Source organism: Suricata suricatta, chromosome 2, assembly GCF_006229205.1.
Source record: "Suricata suricatta isolate VVHF042 chromosome 2, meerkat_22Aug2017_6uvM2_HiC, whole genome shotgun sequence".
Classification (NCBI taxonomy): Eukaryota; Metazoa; Chordata; class Mammalia; order Carnivora; family Herpestidae; genus Suricata; species Suricata suricatta.
Window position 1 is genome coordinate 167,266,271 of NC_043701.1, and position 17,156 is coordinate 167,283,426.

Here is a 17,156-nt window from a genome sequence, read left to right on the forward strand (position 1 = left end):
CGGCGCCGGCCTGTAGCCGCCCGCGGCGCCTCCTGTCGGCCGGGGAAGGGAGCCCGGCGAGGCCCCGGTCTCCACCAGCGGTGCCCATGGAGCGGGTGCGGATGATCAACGTGCAGCGCCTGCTGGAGGCGGCTGAGTTTTTGGAGCGCCGGGACCGAGGTAACGGCTGGGCGCCGCCGCCGCCGCCGCCGCCGCCGCTTCCTCCCCCGCAGCCGCCGCCGCCTCCACAGCTGCAACCTGAGCCCGCGCACTCCTCCGCGCGCGGAGTGCGGTGCGGGGAGGGCGGGTGCATGCGTGAGGAAAGGGGTGCGTGTGTAAGGAGAGATGGGTGCACGAGGAGTGTGTGAGTAGTGCATGTGTGAGGGGAGGTGCGCGTGTAAGCAGGGGTGTGTGAGGGGGAGGGAGGGGTGCGTGTGTAAGGACGGGTGTGTGAGGAGGAGTGCGTGTGGGTAGGGGTGCGTGTGAGGGGAGGCAGGGATGCGTGCGAGGAGCGGTGCGCGCGTGAGGGGAGGCAGGGGAGCCTGTGAGGAGGGGTGCGCAGGTGAGGGGAGGCGGGGATGAAGTGTGAGAACGGGTGCGAGGGGAGGGTGCGGTGACGGTAGGCTCCCGGAGCCTGTGAGGGGGCTGTGCGGGACCGCGCGTGCGTGTGTGTGCGGGTGGCACGTGTGCGCGGGGAGGGTGAGGCGAGGCGGGTGCGGGGGGTCAGGGGGCGGCGGGGCGGGGCGGTGGGCGGGAGCAGATGGAGGGAGTGTGCGGGGAGTGGGCGGGAGCCCGAGGACTTGGGGGGACGGAGGGCAGGACGCACTGCAGGGGCGGGGGGTGGCGGCGGCGCGGACTGGGGTAGGGGAGACCCTCCTGGAGAGCGAGAAGGGTGGAGGCTGTCCGCCGGAGGGGAAGGGACCTCCGGGAGGCCGAGGCGTGAGGAGATGGGACCCCATTAGGGACAGACGGAAGGAGGCGAAGAGTAGGACCTCTGGAAAGTGGGGTCAGGAGAGAAAATGTGTCCTGAGACGAGGTCGTTGGATTGTTGGAAGTCCGTGAAAACGCGGCGCGCAGCGGGGTGCCCAGAATGGGGGAGGGGAAGGGGGATTTTGAGGCCGGTGAAATCACTGAAGTGAATGGTAACTAGTCTCCGAAATCCGTGTTTGAGTCAAGAATTCATGGAGAAAAGGATTTCGGGGAGGATGGAGAATTGACTTAGTTTAGGTGATGGGCAGGGTCTGTACATAACATCACAGGTTTGGTGGCCCGGCAAGGACTGAGAATTTTATCTTCCAAAAAGTGGAACATTTTTACCTCTTTTCCGTCCCCTGTTTCCAGCCGTGTGTTTGTTACTCCGACTCCAGATCTGTGAATCCGGGGATTTGGGTGTATTCCTGTAATCCAACCTTTTTTTCCCCCGCCTCGTTGTCTGTCTAGAGTGTGAACATGGCTATGCCTCGACGTTCCCCTCCATGCCTAGTCCTCGGCTGCAGCATTCAAAGCCCCCAAGAAGATTGGCCCGGGCACAGAAACACAGCAACGGGAGCAGCAGCACCAGCACTGCCAACAGGTAGCGGGCAGTGGGAGGTTGAGAAAGGGTAGCTGGTGGGAGCGAGCACTCTTCAGGCAAAAATGCAGGCCCTGGTGACCTCAGTTCTCGAACACCAAAGCTGGAGCAGGACTGAATAATAGCCAGATGAGTTCCATTGTGACCAGCCTTGGCGATTTGGCCCTTTTAAGAGAATAAACTCTAGATATCCTAACCTGACTTTGTGTGGAAGGGAAGAGGTGAAATCCGAAAGACCCTAAAGAGTTCTTGCTGGGATTAAGTGGGGAGCTCTGTGACCAAGAGGGACAGTAAATCGAGGGACTTGACAGCATGTGTCCATGCATGTAACCACAGGCTAAAAGTAATCTTGGGCCAGCTTTAAACTTGGATGATCCAAGAAGAATTTTTAAAACCCAGGAATAGCTCAGGCAAGATATAAAGCAGAATCAAGGGTTTTGTTAAAGGAATAAAAATATTTAGAGGAGGAAGTTAGTGGGCATGGCCTATTTGTTGTTTAAGGATGAAAGGGAAACCCATGCTATGAAAGGGTTGTCTCTTATCGGATAAGATTGGATGGGTAAGAGAGCTTTTAAATTAAAAACAACAAGAAAAAGACGATGCTTATTTTTTAGTCCGAAGAGATTCCTAGAAAATACCTGTTTGGATGTACTCAGGCACAGTTGACTTCCATTTTTTGAAACGTTTTGGTTGTATCAGGCTGTCTCTTCAGGATTCATTCTAAGGATTCATCTCATAGGAAGTTTTCAAAAGGCTGTCTTAAAATCAACAGATGCTGTCTTTTCCATCGTTAGGAGGGATTAAATGAGACCTCTTTTTCCTGATTCCCAAAGTTTTGTCTAAAGAATACAAGCTTTTTTTTTCTTTTCTTTTTTGGAGAGGCACGGAGCAATCTCTCAGTAACTACGTTTGCCTGAAGAGTTTGGAGAACTCTCCAGCCAAGTGGTTAGGAGGTCATTTGGGGAAGCAGGTTGGGAAGAGAGCAGGAGTAGGGGCTCTTACTAATTGATGCAGGAAACCTGAGGCTCCTACAGATAATTATTAGAGCTTAAAAGGTTGGCTCTTCCCACTCTGCATTTTTGACATTGCTGAAGCAAAACTAGGATTCCCTCTTCTTCCTTTGACTAATCATTCAAGCTATGTTTTCTTTTTTGTCTTCTTCATTAGGACTATTTTGTATTTTCTAAACTTAATTTTTATTTTTTTAAAATAGTTTGTTATCAAGTTGGTTTCCATATAACACCCAGTGCTCTTCCTTACAAGCGCCCCTCTCCATGACCATCATTTCCCTTCCCCTTCCACCCTCCCTCTTCAACCCTCAGTTTTAAACTTAATTTTTAAAATTATAAAACTAATTACCAATAAGCTTGATGTGCTATGTTTTTGTTTATGTGGGTCTAGAGGATTTGTTATAGTATGATGGATTTGGCATGACAACATGTAACATGATATGCAGTATTAAAAAAATAAATACAGATTTTCTTGTTCACAGTTTCTCTGGTTAAGGTGTCAGCAGTTAGGATCCATATTCAAGAATTCATGGTTTTTTCAGTCCACGCGTAGATTAAAAAAATTTTTTTTCTTTTTTTAATGTAGAGATGTGCAAAGAGTACCAGATAGGAAACCAGGTCTGGGTTTTGTCGTGCTACAAGTATTTATTGAGTTTATCCTATTTTGTAGAAATCAGATAAATGATACTATTACATTTTCTCATCATCCCTTTTCTCATCTGTAAAATGAAGGGATGGACTACAGATTCACCAAGGTCCCTTCATCCCCTGAAGTTCTGTGACACTGGTTTATTGATACTTTTAGAGATCAGTTACTATATTAATTATTCAGTATACCACTCCATCATTGCAGATGTGACATTTTTACTAATAATTCAAGGATTGTAGAGGCATTAATTAGACATGCATTTCCAGATTTTAGCAGTTACATTACAGGTCATGAATAAGTCTTTGTCATCTGTTGACTTTTCTTAGCTTGGAGTTTTGACTAAGTGTTGTTTCTCTTTCATGGTAGTGTTCCTGTTAGGATTCTGTGATTTTGTGTAGGACCACAGTGCTAATTACCATATGTTTTAGCATAGCATATCAGAAAAAATTTAAAACTACAGGCATGCCATGTTGTTCTTACAGTACCCATGGGGAAATAATTATCTATATATCAGACCACCCAAGGCTTAAGGAAGATAATTTTTCATAGGAACATCAGTAATAAGAAGGAAAGAAAAATAAAGAGAAAGAAATAGACTTTAGAATGTATTAAGGTCCACCTATGGGTAGGTGTAGCCTAGGGCCTATAGATGAGAACTAGTATGTTTTGTTTGTTTGTTTGTTTTGTTTTGGAGAGACAGAGCAGGGGAGGGTCAGAGAGAGAGGGAGATACAGAATCAGAAGCAAGCTCCAGGCTCTGAGCTATCTGTCAGCACAGAGCCTGATGTGGGGCGTGAACCCACCAACTGGGAGATCATGACCTGAGCTGAAGCCGGACACTTAACCGACTGAGCCATCCAGGCGTCCTGAGACCTAGTATGTTAAGTGAAACATTAGAAATTATTTTTCCTTACCATTTGTTTAAAATTTCTGCTTCGTGGACTAGAGGAGCCAAGGATCAATTTCCAGCACTGGGGTATGTGGGAATGAGGTTATTAGTCCATTTGGAGGAGACCTTAGAGACTTCTGTTAACTTTAAGCCTATTACTGGACTTAAAAGAAATTTTATCGTATTGGTTACATAAAGCAGAAAGAAGACTTGTAATAATTTCCACTTAGTAGTCATTTGAAACAAGGAAAGGAATAGAGTCAATGAGTGTATTTGTTTTATTTTCCAGGTCAAAAAGCACTTGTCTTGAAGTTGTTACTGTTTGTCTTAGATGTTGATATATTGTATGTCATACAGTGACATTTGTTTCTCTGACATTGTAGCATCTTTTCAGATATAGTGTTGGTTGATTTTTTTTTCTCCCTCATATTCTCAGGTATAATATTTTCCTGATAGGAAATGTTATTTTATAAATTTATGTTGAATGTTAACTTCTAATATTATAAGTCTTGAAATCTTATTTTCACAGAAGTACAAAGGAGAGAAAATAAGTGATGTAATGTGATATTACAAGTGTGTACCTTGAAAAGCCCAGTAATTTCATCTTTTGGTATCCTTCTAACTGACAGTTCAAAAGTGGGATCTATAATACATAATTATTTTTTAAGTACTTGGTTGACTTTACTGTAGTCTTGGTCATGGCCTTCTGGCACATTTCCTAAAATTATCCTTCCTAAGATGTTACTGCTATTAGAAAACCTGGCTGCAATTGCTATCTGCCTCATTGAGGAGCATCAGATAAGCTTAAATTCCCAGCTTTTTAACTCTTTGGTCTGACAGCTGAAAAATTTCAAGATCTGTTAGCTTTAGAACTTTACTAACACTACTCTACCTAGCTTCACTATAACGCTGATTTTCTCCTAAATATCTCATGAATTTACCCTCTTTTCCCTTGTCTTCATTATGACTCTCTTAATGAGTTACCATCCATCTCTCAACCTGGAGAACCATTGGAACCTCCTAACTTGTATCCGTGCAACCACTCCTGCCTCATGTACAATTCTGATGAATTACACTGGCTAGCTGCCTTTCAGTCCTGTCGGTACACCATGTTTCCTCCTGCTTCATGGTGTTTGCACATACTCTGTTCTTTCCCCTTTTGCCAAATTGTGTATAATAACACTTATTTTCACTCAGTCATAACTTCTGGGAAGCTTTTCTTCATCTGCAAAGGAGATAAGGTGTTCACGTACCTGATGGCGTGTTTGTGAATATACAGTTTGTAAATACATAGAGTTCTCTGATTGATGAATTCATGTCTCATTCATTGGACTAAAAGCTCTATGAAAGCAGAAATTGAATCTCTTCTGCATAAGGATTTATCCCCAGTAACTATTACAGTGCCTTGTACATAGTAGGTGTTTCTTAAACAATGGAAAGCTTTCAAACTCCAGGTAGACTACCCTCTTTTGCAACTGAGTTTCTCTCTTGTGCTGAGTATCATATTAAACTCTGCAAGGAGAAATTATACAACTCCTGCTTTAGCAAACTATGATTACTTGGTATTCTTTTTTCTTTTTTAAAAAGTTATTTATTTATTTTGAGAGAGCCACAGACAGCACAAGTAGGGGAAGGGCAGAGAGAGAGGGGGAGAGAGAGAATCCCAAGAAGGCTCCATGCTGCCAGCGCACAGCCCAATGCAGGGCTTGAACTCCCTAAGCCACAATATCATGACCTAAGCTGAAGCCAACAGTTGGATGCTTAACCAACTGAGCCACCCAGGCGCCCATGATTACTTTGTATCCTAAACGATGTTAACAATAATACATTCGGAAGGGAAAATAATATATAGTATTTGAAGAATAAAAAACTTCAACTACTATAGAATACTAAGTGTACATTATAGTATACTATAGTATGGTATATAAGTATATTATAGTAGACTACACAATGTTGCAGTTAATATTAAAGAACACTCATTGTCATCTTGTCATGAAAATTTCTAAAATTTATATATGCAAGAACCATAAGTCTGTCAAATATTGACAGTAAATGTTGGTATGAGTCTATGACATATAACAATTGCATTGTTTTAATGATGTAGGCAGTAGTAGTAAGTACCAGTTTATGTTTAAATTTTAAGTTGAGAAAATTTTATTGTATTTGGCATCCTTTGGATATTAAAGAATCTCACAATAGCAGCGATATTGCAATTCCACTTGGTAGCATTGAGGGCACTGAAAAACAAAACAACTTCCCTTTTACTTGCAAAGCTTTAGTTTAACTTTTCTTAAAACTACAGAATCATGAAATACATTAGTCTTGGAATGATTGTACTGATATATTTTCAGTTTTGTAGCCTTTTTGGCTGTCTTTGTGGATTATTAGTTTTTTGGGGTGAATAGTGGTGAATTCTTTTTAGGATAGCTGTAGAGAATTTTTTCCAGTAGAATTAATTTGAAATTTGTTAAATTTTCTGTTTTTATTCTTAAACATGTACCTATTTGTTCACTCAGTAGTTGAATGAAACCTTATAATTATTGTGTTTTTACTATTCTATGATTTTCAAATTTTCTATATCAAGAAATAATTTCTGAGTCTCTGTCCAATAGAAAATTCCCAAAGTTTCAGGATAAAAGTAGAGATAAGTAGCAGTTAAATTCTTTGTGATGTTAATATTGTTCTTCATAATTTTCTAAACATTGAGTGATTACCACATCCTAGGTAATGTTTTCTGTGATATTCTGTCTTCGACTAAAACCAAGTTTAGGGGCACCTGGGTGGCTCAGTTGGTTAAGCGTCCAGCTTCTGCTCAGGTCATGATCTCACCGTTTGTAGGTTCGAGTCCCGCGTCAGGCTCTGTGCTGACAGCTAGCTCAGAGCCTGGAGCCTGCTTCAGATTCTGTATCTCCCTCTCTCTCTGACCCTCCCCTGCTCGTAGTGTCTCTCTCTGTCTCTCAAAAATAAATAAAAAACATTAAAAAAAATTTAAAAACCCAAGTTTAAATGAAAAATTCTCAAGAATTAAGTATATGCTTCACTCTTAACACACTTGGACTTGCCATTAAATGCTTCATTGAAGCGTAAGTTTACTGTTGCAGAGTTTCTAAAGGACATATTCCCTATGGAAGTATTGTTTCAGGGAGACTTGATGATCATGACTTGTAAGTCAGTAGGACAGCTGCTTCTGTTCCTATTTGATGAGCAGCCTTTTGCCAGAATATTGAATGCATGATGTGGAAGATCACAAGTTGTAGGAGGGAATTCAAGATTTCATTTGGTATAGTTCTCTGCTTTATGAAGGTAAGATATTAACACTCATTTTATGATGAAAACTCATGTGGCCTAGAGATGGTAAGAGATACCTTTTTAACTATAACTGGTGGTTGGTTTAATATCAATCTAGATTTTAAGCAGAATATGCATCATTCTAACTAAATGAGACTGTTGACCTGAAGAAAGTTTTTTCTTTCTAGGTTTCTCCTTTCAAATGAAACAGCATTACTTGTAACCTTTTGGGTATAGTATGATTTCTTAAGTGAAGCCGGTTTCCAGATACAAATCTAATCAAAGAGGTTTGATGATATGGTTTGACCAAGTATATTTCCAGGTCCCATTTTTGATCAATAATGCCAGTGTACTTTAAGTACGCATATTTCTTGTTAGATTATTTTTATTTTTTATTTTGGCTTCCTACATTTTAAAATACTGCCAGCCTTTTTCCCCTGCTCTGTGTATGTGTGTAGGAGTGTGTGTGTGTGTGTGTGTGTGTGTATATACACACACCGTGCTCATTACCATTTAATGAAGGAACCATACGTTGTCAAGTAAATATATAAATATGTTATTTCAAACTGTGACGAGGGTAATATGGGAAAAATACAGGATCCTAAGGGGATCCTAAAACAGAGGACCTGACTAAATTTGATAGATGAAGGAAAGCATTTCAAGAGTTGAACCTTTTGCAGTCTTGCTTTCTTGTATCTTGAACATTTTTTCGTGTTCATACACGTCTATTAAATCATTTTTGATTATAATATGATACTGTTTCATGTGTATGCCATAATTTGTTAAGCCAGTCATCCGTTGATGACATTTAAGTAATTTTTAGAATTTTTTTCTCCTTTGAAACAGGGCTACTGTGAACAGATACCTTTGTGCAGATACCTTTGTGCAGTTGTTCACCTACATCCTTAGGATAAACATGAAGAATTAGAATTGTTGGGTCAAAGAGTAGAATCCATCTTCAATAATAAATAGTAATCTCTTGCGTTTAATATACTACTTATGTATAAATACCTTTAATATACATTATTACCTCATTTCAATTTCATAACAGTTCAGTGAGGTAAAATGAAAATATTTTCCCTAGTTTTTTGATGAGGAAACTGGACTGGCATGCAAGGTAATGTGAACAGGTAGAACTAGGAGATGAGACAGATCCCTGGATTTGTTTCTCTAGGATCAGCAAATAGTGTTTTGTAATAATTTACTTAAAATTAAGACTGAATGACTGTAACCTGAAATTTTTGTGTTAATGCTCTCCTTTTTTGCTCTGCCAAATGCTTGAAATGTGTGGTCAGCATCTGCTACTTTAATGCCTTCCCACCACTATTTTTCAGCTTTTGCAATTTGCTTCCTTTTTCACTAGCTGTTGAGACTGCTTTCTTAAAGGCAATTAGTAACCAAATTTATTGGACTTACACTATATATATAGAACTGTTGCTATATCTGCTCCCCTACGATAGAGGAGTTGATGGTATATTTGGAAATATATGTATATAATAAAATGGTGAATAAGACAAGGTGGTAAGATGTTACAAATAAACATGGCTGTTTTTGTCAGATGACAGTATACAGATTAAAGTATTTAGATTTATAGAAGAGATTACACTAAGTTATTGTAGAAGTGCTATAGACTTATAGTATATACTTACTCATTGATTAACATATGTTTAGGGAGATCTAGGGATTCCATAACTTAGTATAAGTGAAATTCCTTGCATTTTATCTAAGTGACTAATTTCTTATAAGAGAAAATAGTTTGGTTTGAGAGAGAATTTTGTTATTTTGTTTGTTTTTGTTAATTTTGTTATTAACTTTGCTACTTACATTTCAGGGGAAAGTATTGTGGATTTTCTTCTTATTTAGTTTTATGGCATTGGATAAAAGGGTTTCTGTGTGGGGTTTATTTCCTTATGTTTGTTTATCATGGGAAATATTTTTGATAGTCTTTTGAGAGCAATATGTAAACACCATTTGTGGAGGCCACATGATGAGAGCTTTGAAGCCATTTGAAATGGGCATTTTTAAATTATAGAAGAATATAATTTTAAATCTAGAAGAACATAATTTAAAATATAGAAGAACATAGTTTAGTTATAGAAGAATATAATTTTAAGTATTGAAGAACACAATCTTGTCACATTTTGGCAAAACAACTGATTTTCCTTTATTTTTATTGTGATTAATTAGACATGGACAATTTATGATTCTTCTTGAGGAACTGTAAAGAATCTTTTTTTTTTAAATGTAATGAGAGACTAGAGGGTCAAATGTAAGTTTGTTTTGGTACAAGAGGAAATGTAAATTTTAAGGTTTTAGATTTTGAATATCATAGGCTTGTGTGATAGTATATATCTTCCATATGAATACCAGGAAAAAAGTGATTTTCAGACTCCACAAAACTCTGGACAATATATTATTGTTAATACTGAACCTGTTAGGATTGGTTTCTTTTTTTTTTAACGTTTATTTATATTTGAGAGAGAGACACACATTAGAATGTGAAAGGGGGAGGGTCGGAGAGAGAGGGAGACACAGAATCAGAAGCAGGCTCCAGGCTCTGAGCTGTCAGCACAGAGCCTGACATGGGGCTCAAACCCACGAACCAAACCATGAGATCATGACCTGAGCCGAAGTTGGCTGCTTAACCGACTTAGCCACCCAGACACCCCAGGATTGGTTTCTGTAGTCTTTGTTGGTAAAAATCAGTGCACAGAAGTTATAATTTAAAATTTAAAACTCACTTGACGCTGAAATCATTTGATGTTCTTATCATTTTAACATGTTATCTACTCAAGGAAGCAGGTTACATTTCTGGAAATAGTACACTAAGCCAAAAAGAAGTATTTGAATCTCATTTTTCTATAGAATCATTGTTTATTAGGGAAGTAACAAAGCAAAAAGTCTACTATTTTTATGGAATTTATCACAAATACCATATTTAATCCACTTATAGAAACAAAACAATTCATCTACATAAAAGTTAAACATTTTAAGGTATAGGGGCGCCTGGGTGGCTCATTCGGTTGAGCATCCGACTTCGGCCCAGGTCATGATCTCACAGTTCGTGGGTTCGAGCCCCGCATCAGGCTCTGTGCTAACAGCTAGCTTAGAACCTGGAGCCTGCTTCCAGTTCTGTATCTCCTCTCTCTGCCCCTCCCCTGCTCATGATCTGTCTCTGTCTCTCAAAAATAAATAAATGTTAAAAGTTAAAAAAAAAAAAAAAAACTTTCTGTAATTAAAAAAAAGCCATTTTCTTAAAAAAAAACATGTTAAGGTATATATAAATTAAATAGAATTACATGGTGGTTATCTAATGATTGTAAGGATATAATGCCAAAGTCCTAGTGTATGTTATATAGTAGTAATTTTTTTAATGAGTCATGCCTTATTTATTTATTTCTTTGCAAAAAGTGCATGGTAGAATGTGATTATATGAGGGCAGAGACTTTGTAATTTTAGAGTATATTCCTAGTGTAGGTGCTACGCATTAAATACTAAATAGCTGAAGACTCTGAGCATGATCATGTAGATCTGAAGGTATTTTTGAATGAATGTTCACATATTTTTGAGAAGACTTTTAGAGAAACTTAGGCACAGTTGATTCCTTTGTATGAAATTGATCTAGTAGTGTTTAATATCATTATTCTCATTGTCGCTCTATTTGTGAGAGGTATCCTTATTACAGATAGTTATGTTTGTGTTTTTAACATTGAAGTCAAAGCTCATATTACCAGAGTTGCTGAGTAACATTATTCTTTTATTCTTTACACAAACATTTAAGTATCAGTAGGAATTTAATATTAACTTACTAAGTACCAGTATGTGTTTCATACTGTTGGCCATTTTCATAGATGTGGTAAGTAATTTGGATGTTATTAACAAAGTGTAACAGAAAGGCACTGTCCTATGAGATGAAGGTCTCCTATTCTGCATGTCCACAGGAACACTTGAATGTGAATGGTCATAGCATTATAATCACCAAAAGCTGGAAAAAAAATATCCATAAGCTAGCTGGTGAATGAATGGACAAACAAAATGTAGTATGTTCATCCAATGGAATGCTTTCCAGCAATGAAAATAAACTACTCATTTATATAACAAAGTGAATGAACCACAAAAACATCAAATAAAGTCAGATATATAATAGTACATATTTTCACATGATTCCATCATGTGGAATTTGTAAAAAAAAAAAAAATAAACTATAGAAATTAGAAAGATCAGCGTTTGTCTAGGGATGGGAGTGGAAATTGACTACAAATGGGCATTAGGGAACTTTTGGGGTGATAGAAGTGTCCTAAAACTGGGTTGTGGTAAAGGTTATGCAACTGTGTAAATTTACTGAAGTTCACTGAACTGTACACTTAAAATGGGTGAGTTTTATAGTATGCATACCATTATACCTCAGTAGAACTGTAAACAATTGCCTGTTCCTGTTTATTGCACTGAGTCTTGAACATGTGACAGATGCTAAAAATAAAAAAAAAGCTAAAGTTGCAGTGAATGAATGAATGAATGAATGCATGAATATTAAGCAATGAAGCCTTCAAAACTTGAAATAAACAAATAAGAAGTTGGGAACAGGGAGTGTAGCCAGTTGGAAAAAGTTACCTTCTTTCTCCTACAGCTACCTAAGCAAGGAGATTCAGCTATCCTGCCAGCCTCTCCTCTACTACTCTTTTTGAGAATCACTTTTGTGTGTGAAGTACTTCTCTTAGACAGTAAGATTCTTTGAAATAGATGCTATAGAGAGGAATGGACTATATTAACAAAAAAACTTGGGATCAACTTAAAAAAAAGGGGCTTTGTATTTATTGTAAGTAATGCTGTTAATTATAGTACCATTCATTCATTTTCCCTCCAAAGTATCTACTGAATGTTTCTGTCATGCCTGACTCTTTTCTAGAATATGGAATTACAATTTTGAAATCAAGGGATTTAGAAAATCAACAATATTTTCTTCCATTTTTTAAAAAATTTAAGTTTGAGAGAGACAGAGCATAAGCAGGGGAGGTGCGGAGAGAGGGAGACACAGAATCCGAAGCAAGCTCCAGGCTCTGAGCTGTCAGCACAGAGCTCAATGTGGGGCTTGAACTCATGGACCATGAGATCATGATGCAAGCCAAAGTCAGATGCTTAAATGACTGAGCCACTCAGGCATCTGGATATTTTCTTCATTTAAAAAATTTTTAGAATGTTGCTGTGTAATAGAATGTGTTGCCACACATTAAATATCCTGTTTTAACTTTTGGAAGTATGCTTAAGAGCAATAATTTTAATTTTCAAAATTCTCTATCATTTTTTAATTTTTTTAAATTTAAAAATTGTAGTGTTTATTTTTGAGAGAGACAGAATGTGAGCAGAGAAGAGAGCAAGGGAGACACGGAATCTGAAGCAGGATCCAAGCTCTGAGCTTTCAGCACAGAGCCCTGATGCAGGGCTTGAACCCATGAACTATGAATGAACTGTGAGATCATGACCTGAGCCAAAGTCAGACACTTAACTAAGCCACCCAGATGTTCCTATCTGTAGTTTTTAATATTGCTCTCTCACCTAAGAAGTGATTATTTCATGAATAAGGTGTAACTTTCGTATGTATTAGATGCTTTTTAATTTCTGGCACTACTAAGAATAGAAAGTGAGGTACTTCTCTTTTATTTTAAATTCATAGCATTTTTGAAAAGTAATAGTTGTATATAGTTGCAAGAGTCAGTTAATACCAAACGGCTTATAAAGAAGAATAACATTCCCCTGCGTCATCTCTCCCCTACCATTTTCTACTTCTAGATGCTACGACTTCTAATAGTATAACAATTTCTTTGGCTGTTTGCTTTCTTTTTTTTTTTTTTTTTTAGTTTTCATTTATTTAAGTGATCTCTACACCCAGTCTGGGGTTTGAACTCACAATCCTGAGATCAAAAGTTGCACGCTCTTCCTACTAAGCCAGCCAGGTGCCCCTACTTTCTTATTTCTAAATAAGAAGTGGGCAACCTAGGTGGCTTAGTCAATTAAGTATCCGACTCTTGACTTTGGCTTAGGTCATGATCTCAGGTTTCATGAGATCAAACCCCTTCTTGGGCTCTGGGCTCTGCTCTGACAGGGGCAGAGCCTGCTTGGATTCTCTGTCTCCCTCTCTCTGCTTCTCCCCTGTGCTCACTCTCAAAAATAAATAAATAGACATTTAAATAAATAAATAAGCTTATCCTGCTTATAATCTATTAATTTCCTGTTATGGAAGATGAAGACTTGACTATCTGTACTCTCAACAGCAGATTAATTGTATGCCAGAAATGAAAAACTTTTAAGTACAGATATTTCCCAAAGGAATGATGTTTTTAAATTATGTATTTTCTAGTAATTTATATTATTAGTCTCCCACAATAAGGAATTAATATTTTACTCTCATTTTTGTGTACTTTGTGGTACATTAGATTATTGCCTCAATTTCTGGATGAGGCTTAACTATTTTTTAAAAAATAAGTTTTATTTGGATATAATTTCTATACAATAAAATCCCCCATTTTTTTGTGTATAATTTAGTGACTTGACATATATGTGTGTGTGTATATATATGTATACACACACAAAATCATATAACCTTCAGCAAAATTAAGACATAGAACATTTTCATCACCTCAGAATATTATCTCTTGCCTCTTTACAGTTTCCTATCTCTACCTCTTTTTCCCTTGCAACTTCTAAATTTTTTTGTTACTGCAGTTTTGCCATTTTTATGGTTTCATATAAATAAAATCATATATATATTTTGTGTCCAACTGCTTTCACTTGGCATATTGGTTTTTTTTTTTATTATTGTTTATTTTTGAGAGAAGGGGAGAGCACAAGTGGGGAAGGAGCAGAGAGAGAAGGAGACACAGAATCTGAAGCAGTCTTCCAGGCTTTTAGCTGTCAGTGCAGAGCCCAAAGTGGGGCTCCACCCCATGAACCATGAGATTGTGACCTGAACTGAAGTCAGATGCTTCACCAAATGAGCCACTCAGGTGCCTTTAGCATAGTGTTTTTTGAGATTCATTCACGTTGTTCTATATTTCAGTAGTTCAATCCTTTATATGGCTGAGTAATAGTCCATTGTTTGGATCTACCACTATTTGTTTATCCATTCACCAGTTGATAGACATTTAGGTTGCATATAGTTTTAGCTATTATAAGTAAAGATGCCATGTACTTTCATGTACAAGTCTTTTGTGTATATGTTTTCATTTTTCTTAGATAAATACCTAGGAGTGGAATTACTGGGTTATATAGTAAGTGTATATTTAACTTTATAAAGACACTGCCAAACCATTCTCCAAAGTGTCTGTACTCATTTTACATTCTGACTAGCAGTGTAGGAGACTTCCTGTAGCTCTACAACCTGGATGGCCCTTCATATTGTTAGTCTTTTTAAATTTTAGCTATTCTAGTGGGTGGGTCACAATAGCTTCTGGTTTAGTTTGCATTTTCCTTATAACTAATAATCATGGGCATCTTTATGTATGCTTGTTTGCTATTGATATATCTTCTTTGGTGAAGTATCTGATTATATTTTTTGCCTTTTTTCTATTGAATCGTTTTCTTGTTGAGCTGTAAAGTGTTTTTTGCAAATTCTGGATACAAGTTCTTTATTATGTATGTGTTTTGCAAATGTTTTCTCCTACTTAGTGGTTTGCCTGCATAATTTTTTTAAATGTTTATTTACTTTTGAGAGAGAGAGAGGGTACCAGCAGAGGTGGGGCAGAGAGAGAGAGGGAGACACAGAATTAGAAGCAGGTTCCAGGCTCTGAGCTTTCAGCACAGAGTTCGATTCGGGGCTTGGACTCAACAAACAGTGAGATCATGACCTGAGCCAAAGTTGGACGCTTAACATACTGAGCCACCCAGGCACCCCAGCCTTTATCATTTTCTTAACAGTGTCTTTTGAAGAACCAAAGTTTCATATTTTGATGAAGTCCAGTTGATGTTTGTCTTTTATTGTTAATGTTTCTTATGTCCTAAGAAATCTTTACATAATCCAAGATCATGAAGTTTTTCTCTTGTTTTCTTCTAGCAGTCTTTCAGTTTTAGGTTTTACATTTAGATCTAAGCTTTATTTAGAGTTAATTTTTGTGGAAGGTGTGAGGCAAAGGCTGAATTTTATTTTTTTGGCAAATAGACATCTAGTTGTTCTAGTACTGTTTTTTGAAAAGACTATTTTCTACATTGAATTACCTTACCGTCTTTGTAAAAAATCATTTGACCATATATGTGCAAATCTATGATTGGTCCATTTATCAAAATATTTATTTTTATTTCAAAATCGCAGTGTCTTCATTACTGTATTTTTTTTAAACAAGTCATGAAATCAGGTAGTGTAAGACTTCCAGTGTGTTTCTCCGTTTTTCAGAAGTTCCTTTGACTATCGTAGGTCTTTTGCAATTTAAGATACATTATAGAATCTGCTTTTCAGTTTCTGCGGTAAAGCCTGCTAGAATTTTGATTGGGATCGTATTGAATCTATAGATTAATTTGGGGAGACCTGACACATGTGAACAATATTGTATTGTCTTATTAACTAATATGGCATGTCTCTTCGTTTACTAAATTATTTAGATGTTTTTTATGTTTTTTTTTAATGTTTATCTTTGAGAGAGAGAGCACAAGTGGGAGACGGGCAGAGAGAGAGAGGGAGAAACATGGAATCCAAAGCAGGCTCCAGGCTCTGAGCTGTCAGCACAGAGCCCAGTGAGAGGCTCAAACTCACAAACCACAAGATCATGACTTGAGCCAAAGTCAGGCCCCCTTAGATGTTTTTAAAGTTTAGCAACATTTTGTAGTTTATCAGACTGTGGGTAATCACGTGTTTTGTTAAGTTATCCTTAACTATTTAATATTCTTTGATGCTATTATAAATGGCAATTGAATTTGTTATATTAGTTTTAGTAGTTTTTATATTCCTTAGGATTTTCTAAATAAAAAACAAATGATGTTTAAAGATATTTTTGTTTATCCTTTGCATTCTGTTTTTTTTTTTAATTTTAATTTTAATTTTTTTTATTCCTTTGCATTCTGTATGATACTTCTTTTTCCTGTTTTATTTTACTGGTAAGGTCCTCTAATACAGTGCTAACTAGAAGTAGTGAGGGTGAACTTCTTTGCCTTGTTCCTAATCTTGAGAAAACATGCATTCTTTCACCATTAAGTATGATAATTATTTTTGTAGATACCTTTTCACAGGTTCAGGAAATTCTTTCCTAATTTACTGAGGGTTTTTTAAAAATCCTGAATAGATGCTGAATTTTGTCAAAGTTCTTCCTGCATTTATTGAAATTGTACTGTATTTTTTTATTCTGTTAATGTGGTCATTTACAGTGATTGATATTTTTGTTGAATCTTGCATTCCTAGAATAAACTCTACTTGGTCATGGTGTATTTTGCAATACTGATGCCAACCTCCTGTAGTTAACACAGCATCCACAAGTTTAAGGGTACAGTCTTCAACATGACTGCCCTCACTACAGATGCCAGCTGTAAGCAACTTCAGGGGCCTCTAGGCCACCTACCCTTTCTGACTAACTGGCTACAAATTTGGGGATTCTCACAATCCCTTCAGGTTTGATAATTTACTAGAACTACTCAGAGAGCTCAGGAAAGCACTATACTTATTATTAGAAATGTCATTGTAAATGATACAATTCAAGACTAGCCATATGAAGAGACATAAAGGGAAAAGTCTGGGAGCGTTGGGAACATGGAGCCTCTGGGTTTATTCCCTGTAGAATCAAGGTTCATTACC

At 37.7% G+C, this 17,156-nt stretch overlaps 1 protein-coding gene across 1 annotated transcript in view; it reads left to right on the forward strand.

The window, feature by feature from the left end:
• The first annotated feature begins 6 nt into the window (after positions 1 to 6).
• MXI1 (MAX interactor 1, dimerization protein) overlaps positions 7 to 17,156 on the forward strand; it is a 64,269-nt gene continuing 47,119 nt past the window's right edge. Inside the window, exons 1-2 of the mRNA XM_029932564.1 lie at positions 7 to 159; positions 1,420 to 1,552. Coding sequence (XP_029788424.1) covers positions 87 to 159; positions 1,420 to 1,552 — 206 coding nt within the window. The 5' untranslated portion in view covers positions 7 to 86. The remainder of the gene's footprint in view (positions 160 to 1,419; positions 1,553 to 17,156) is intronic.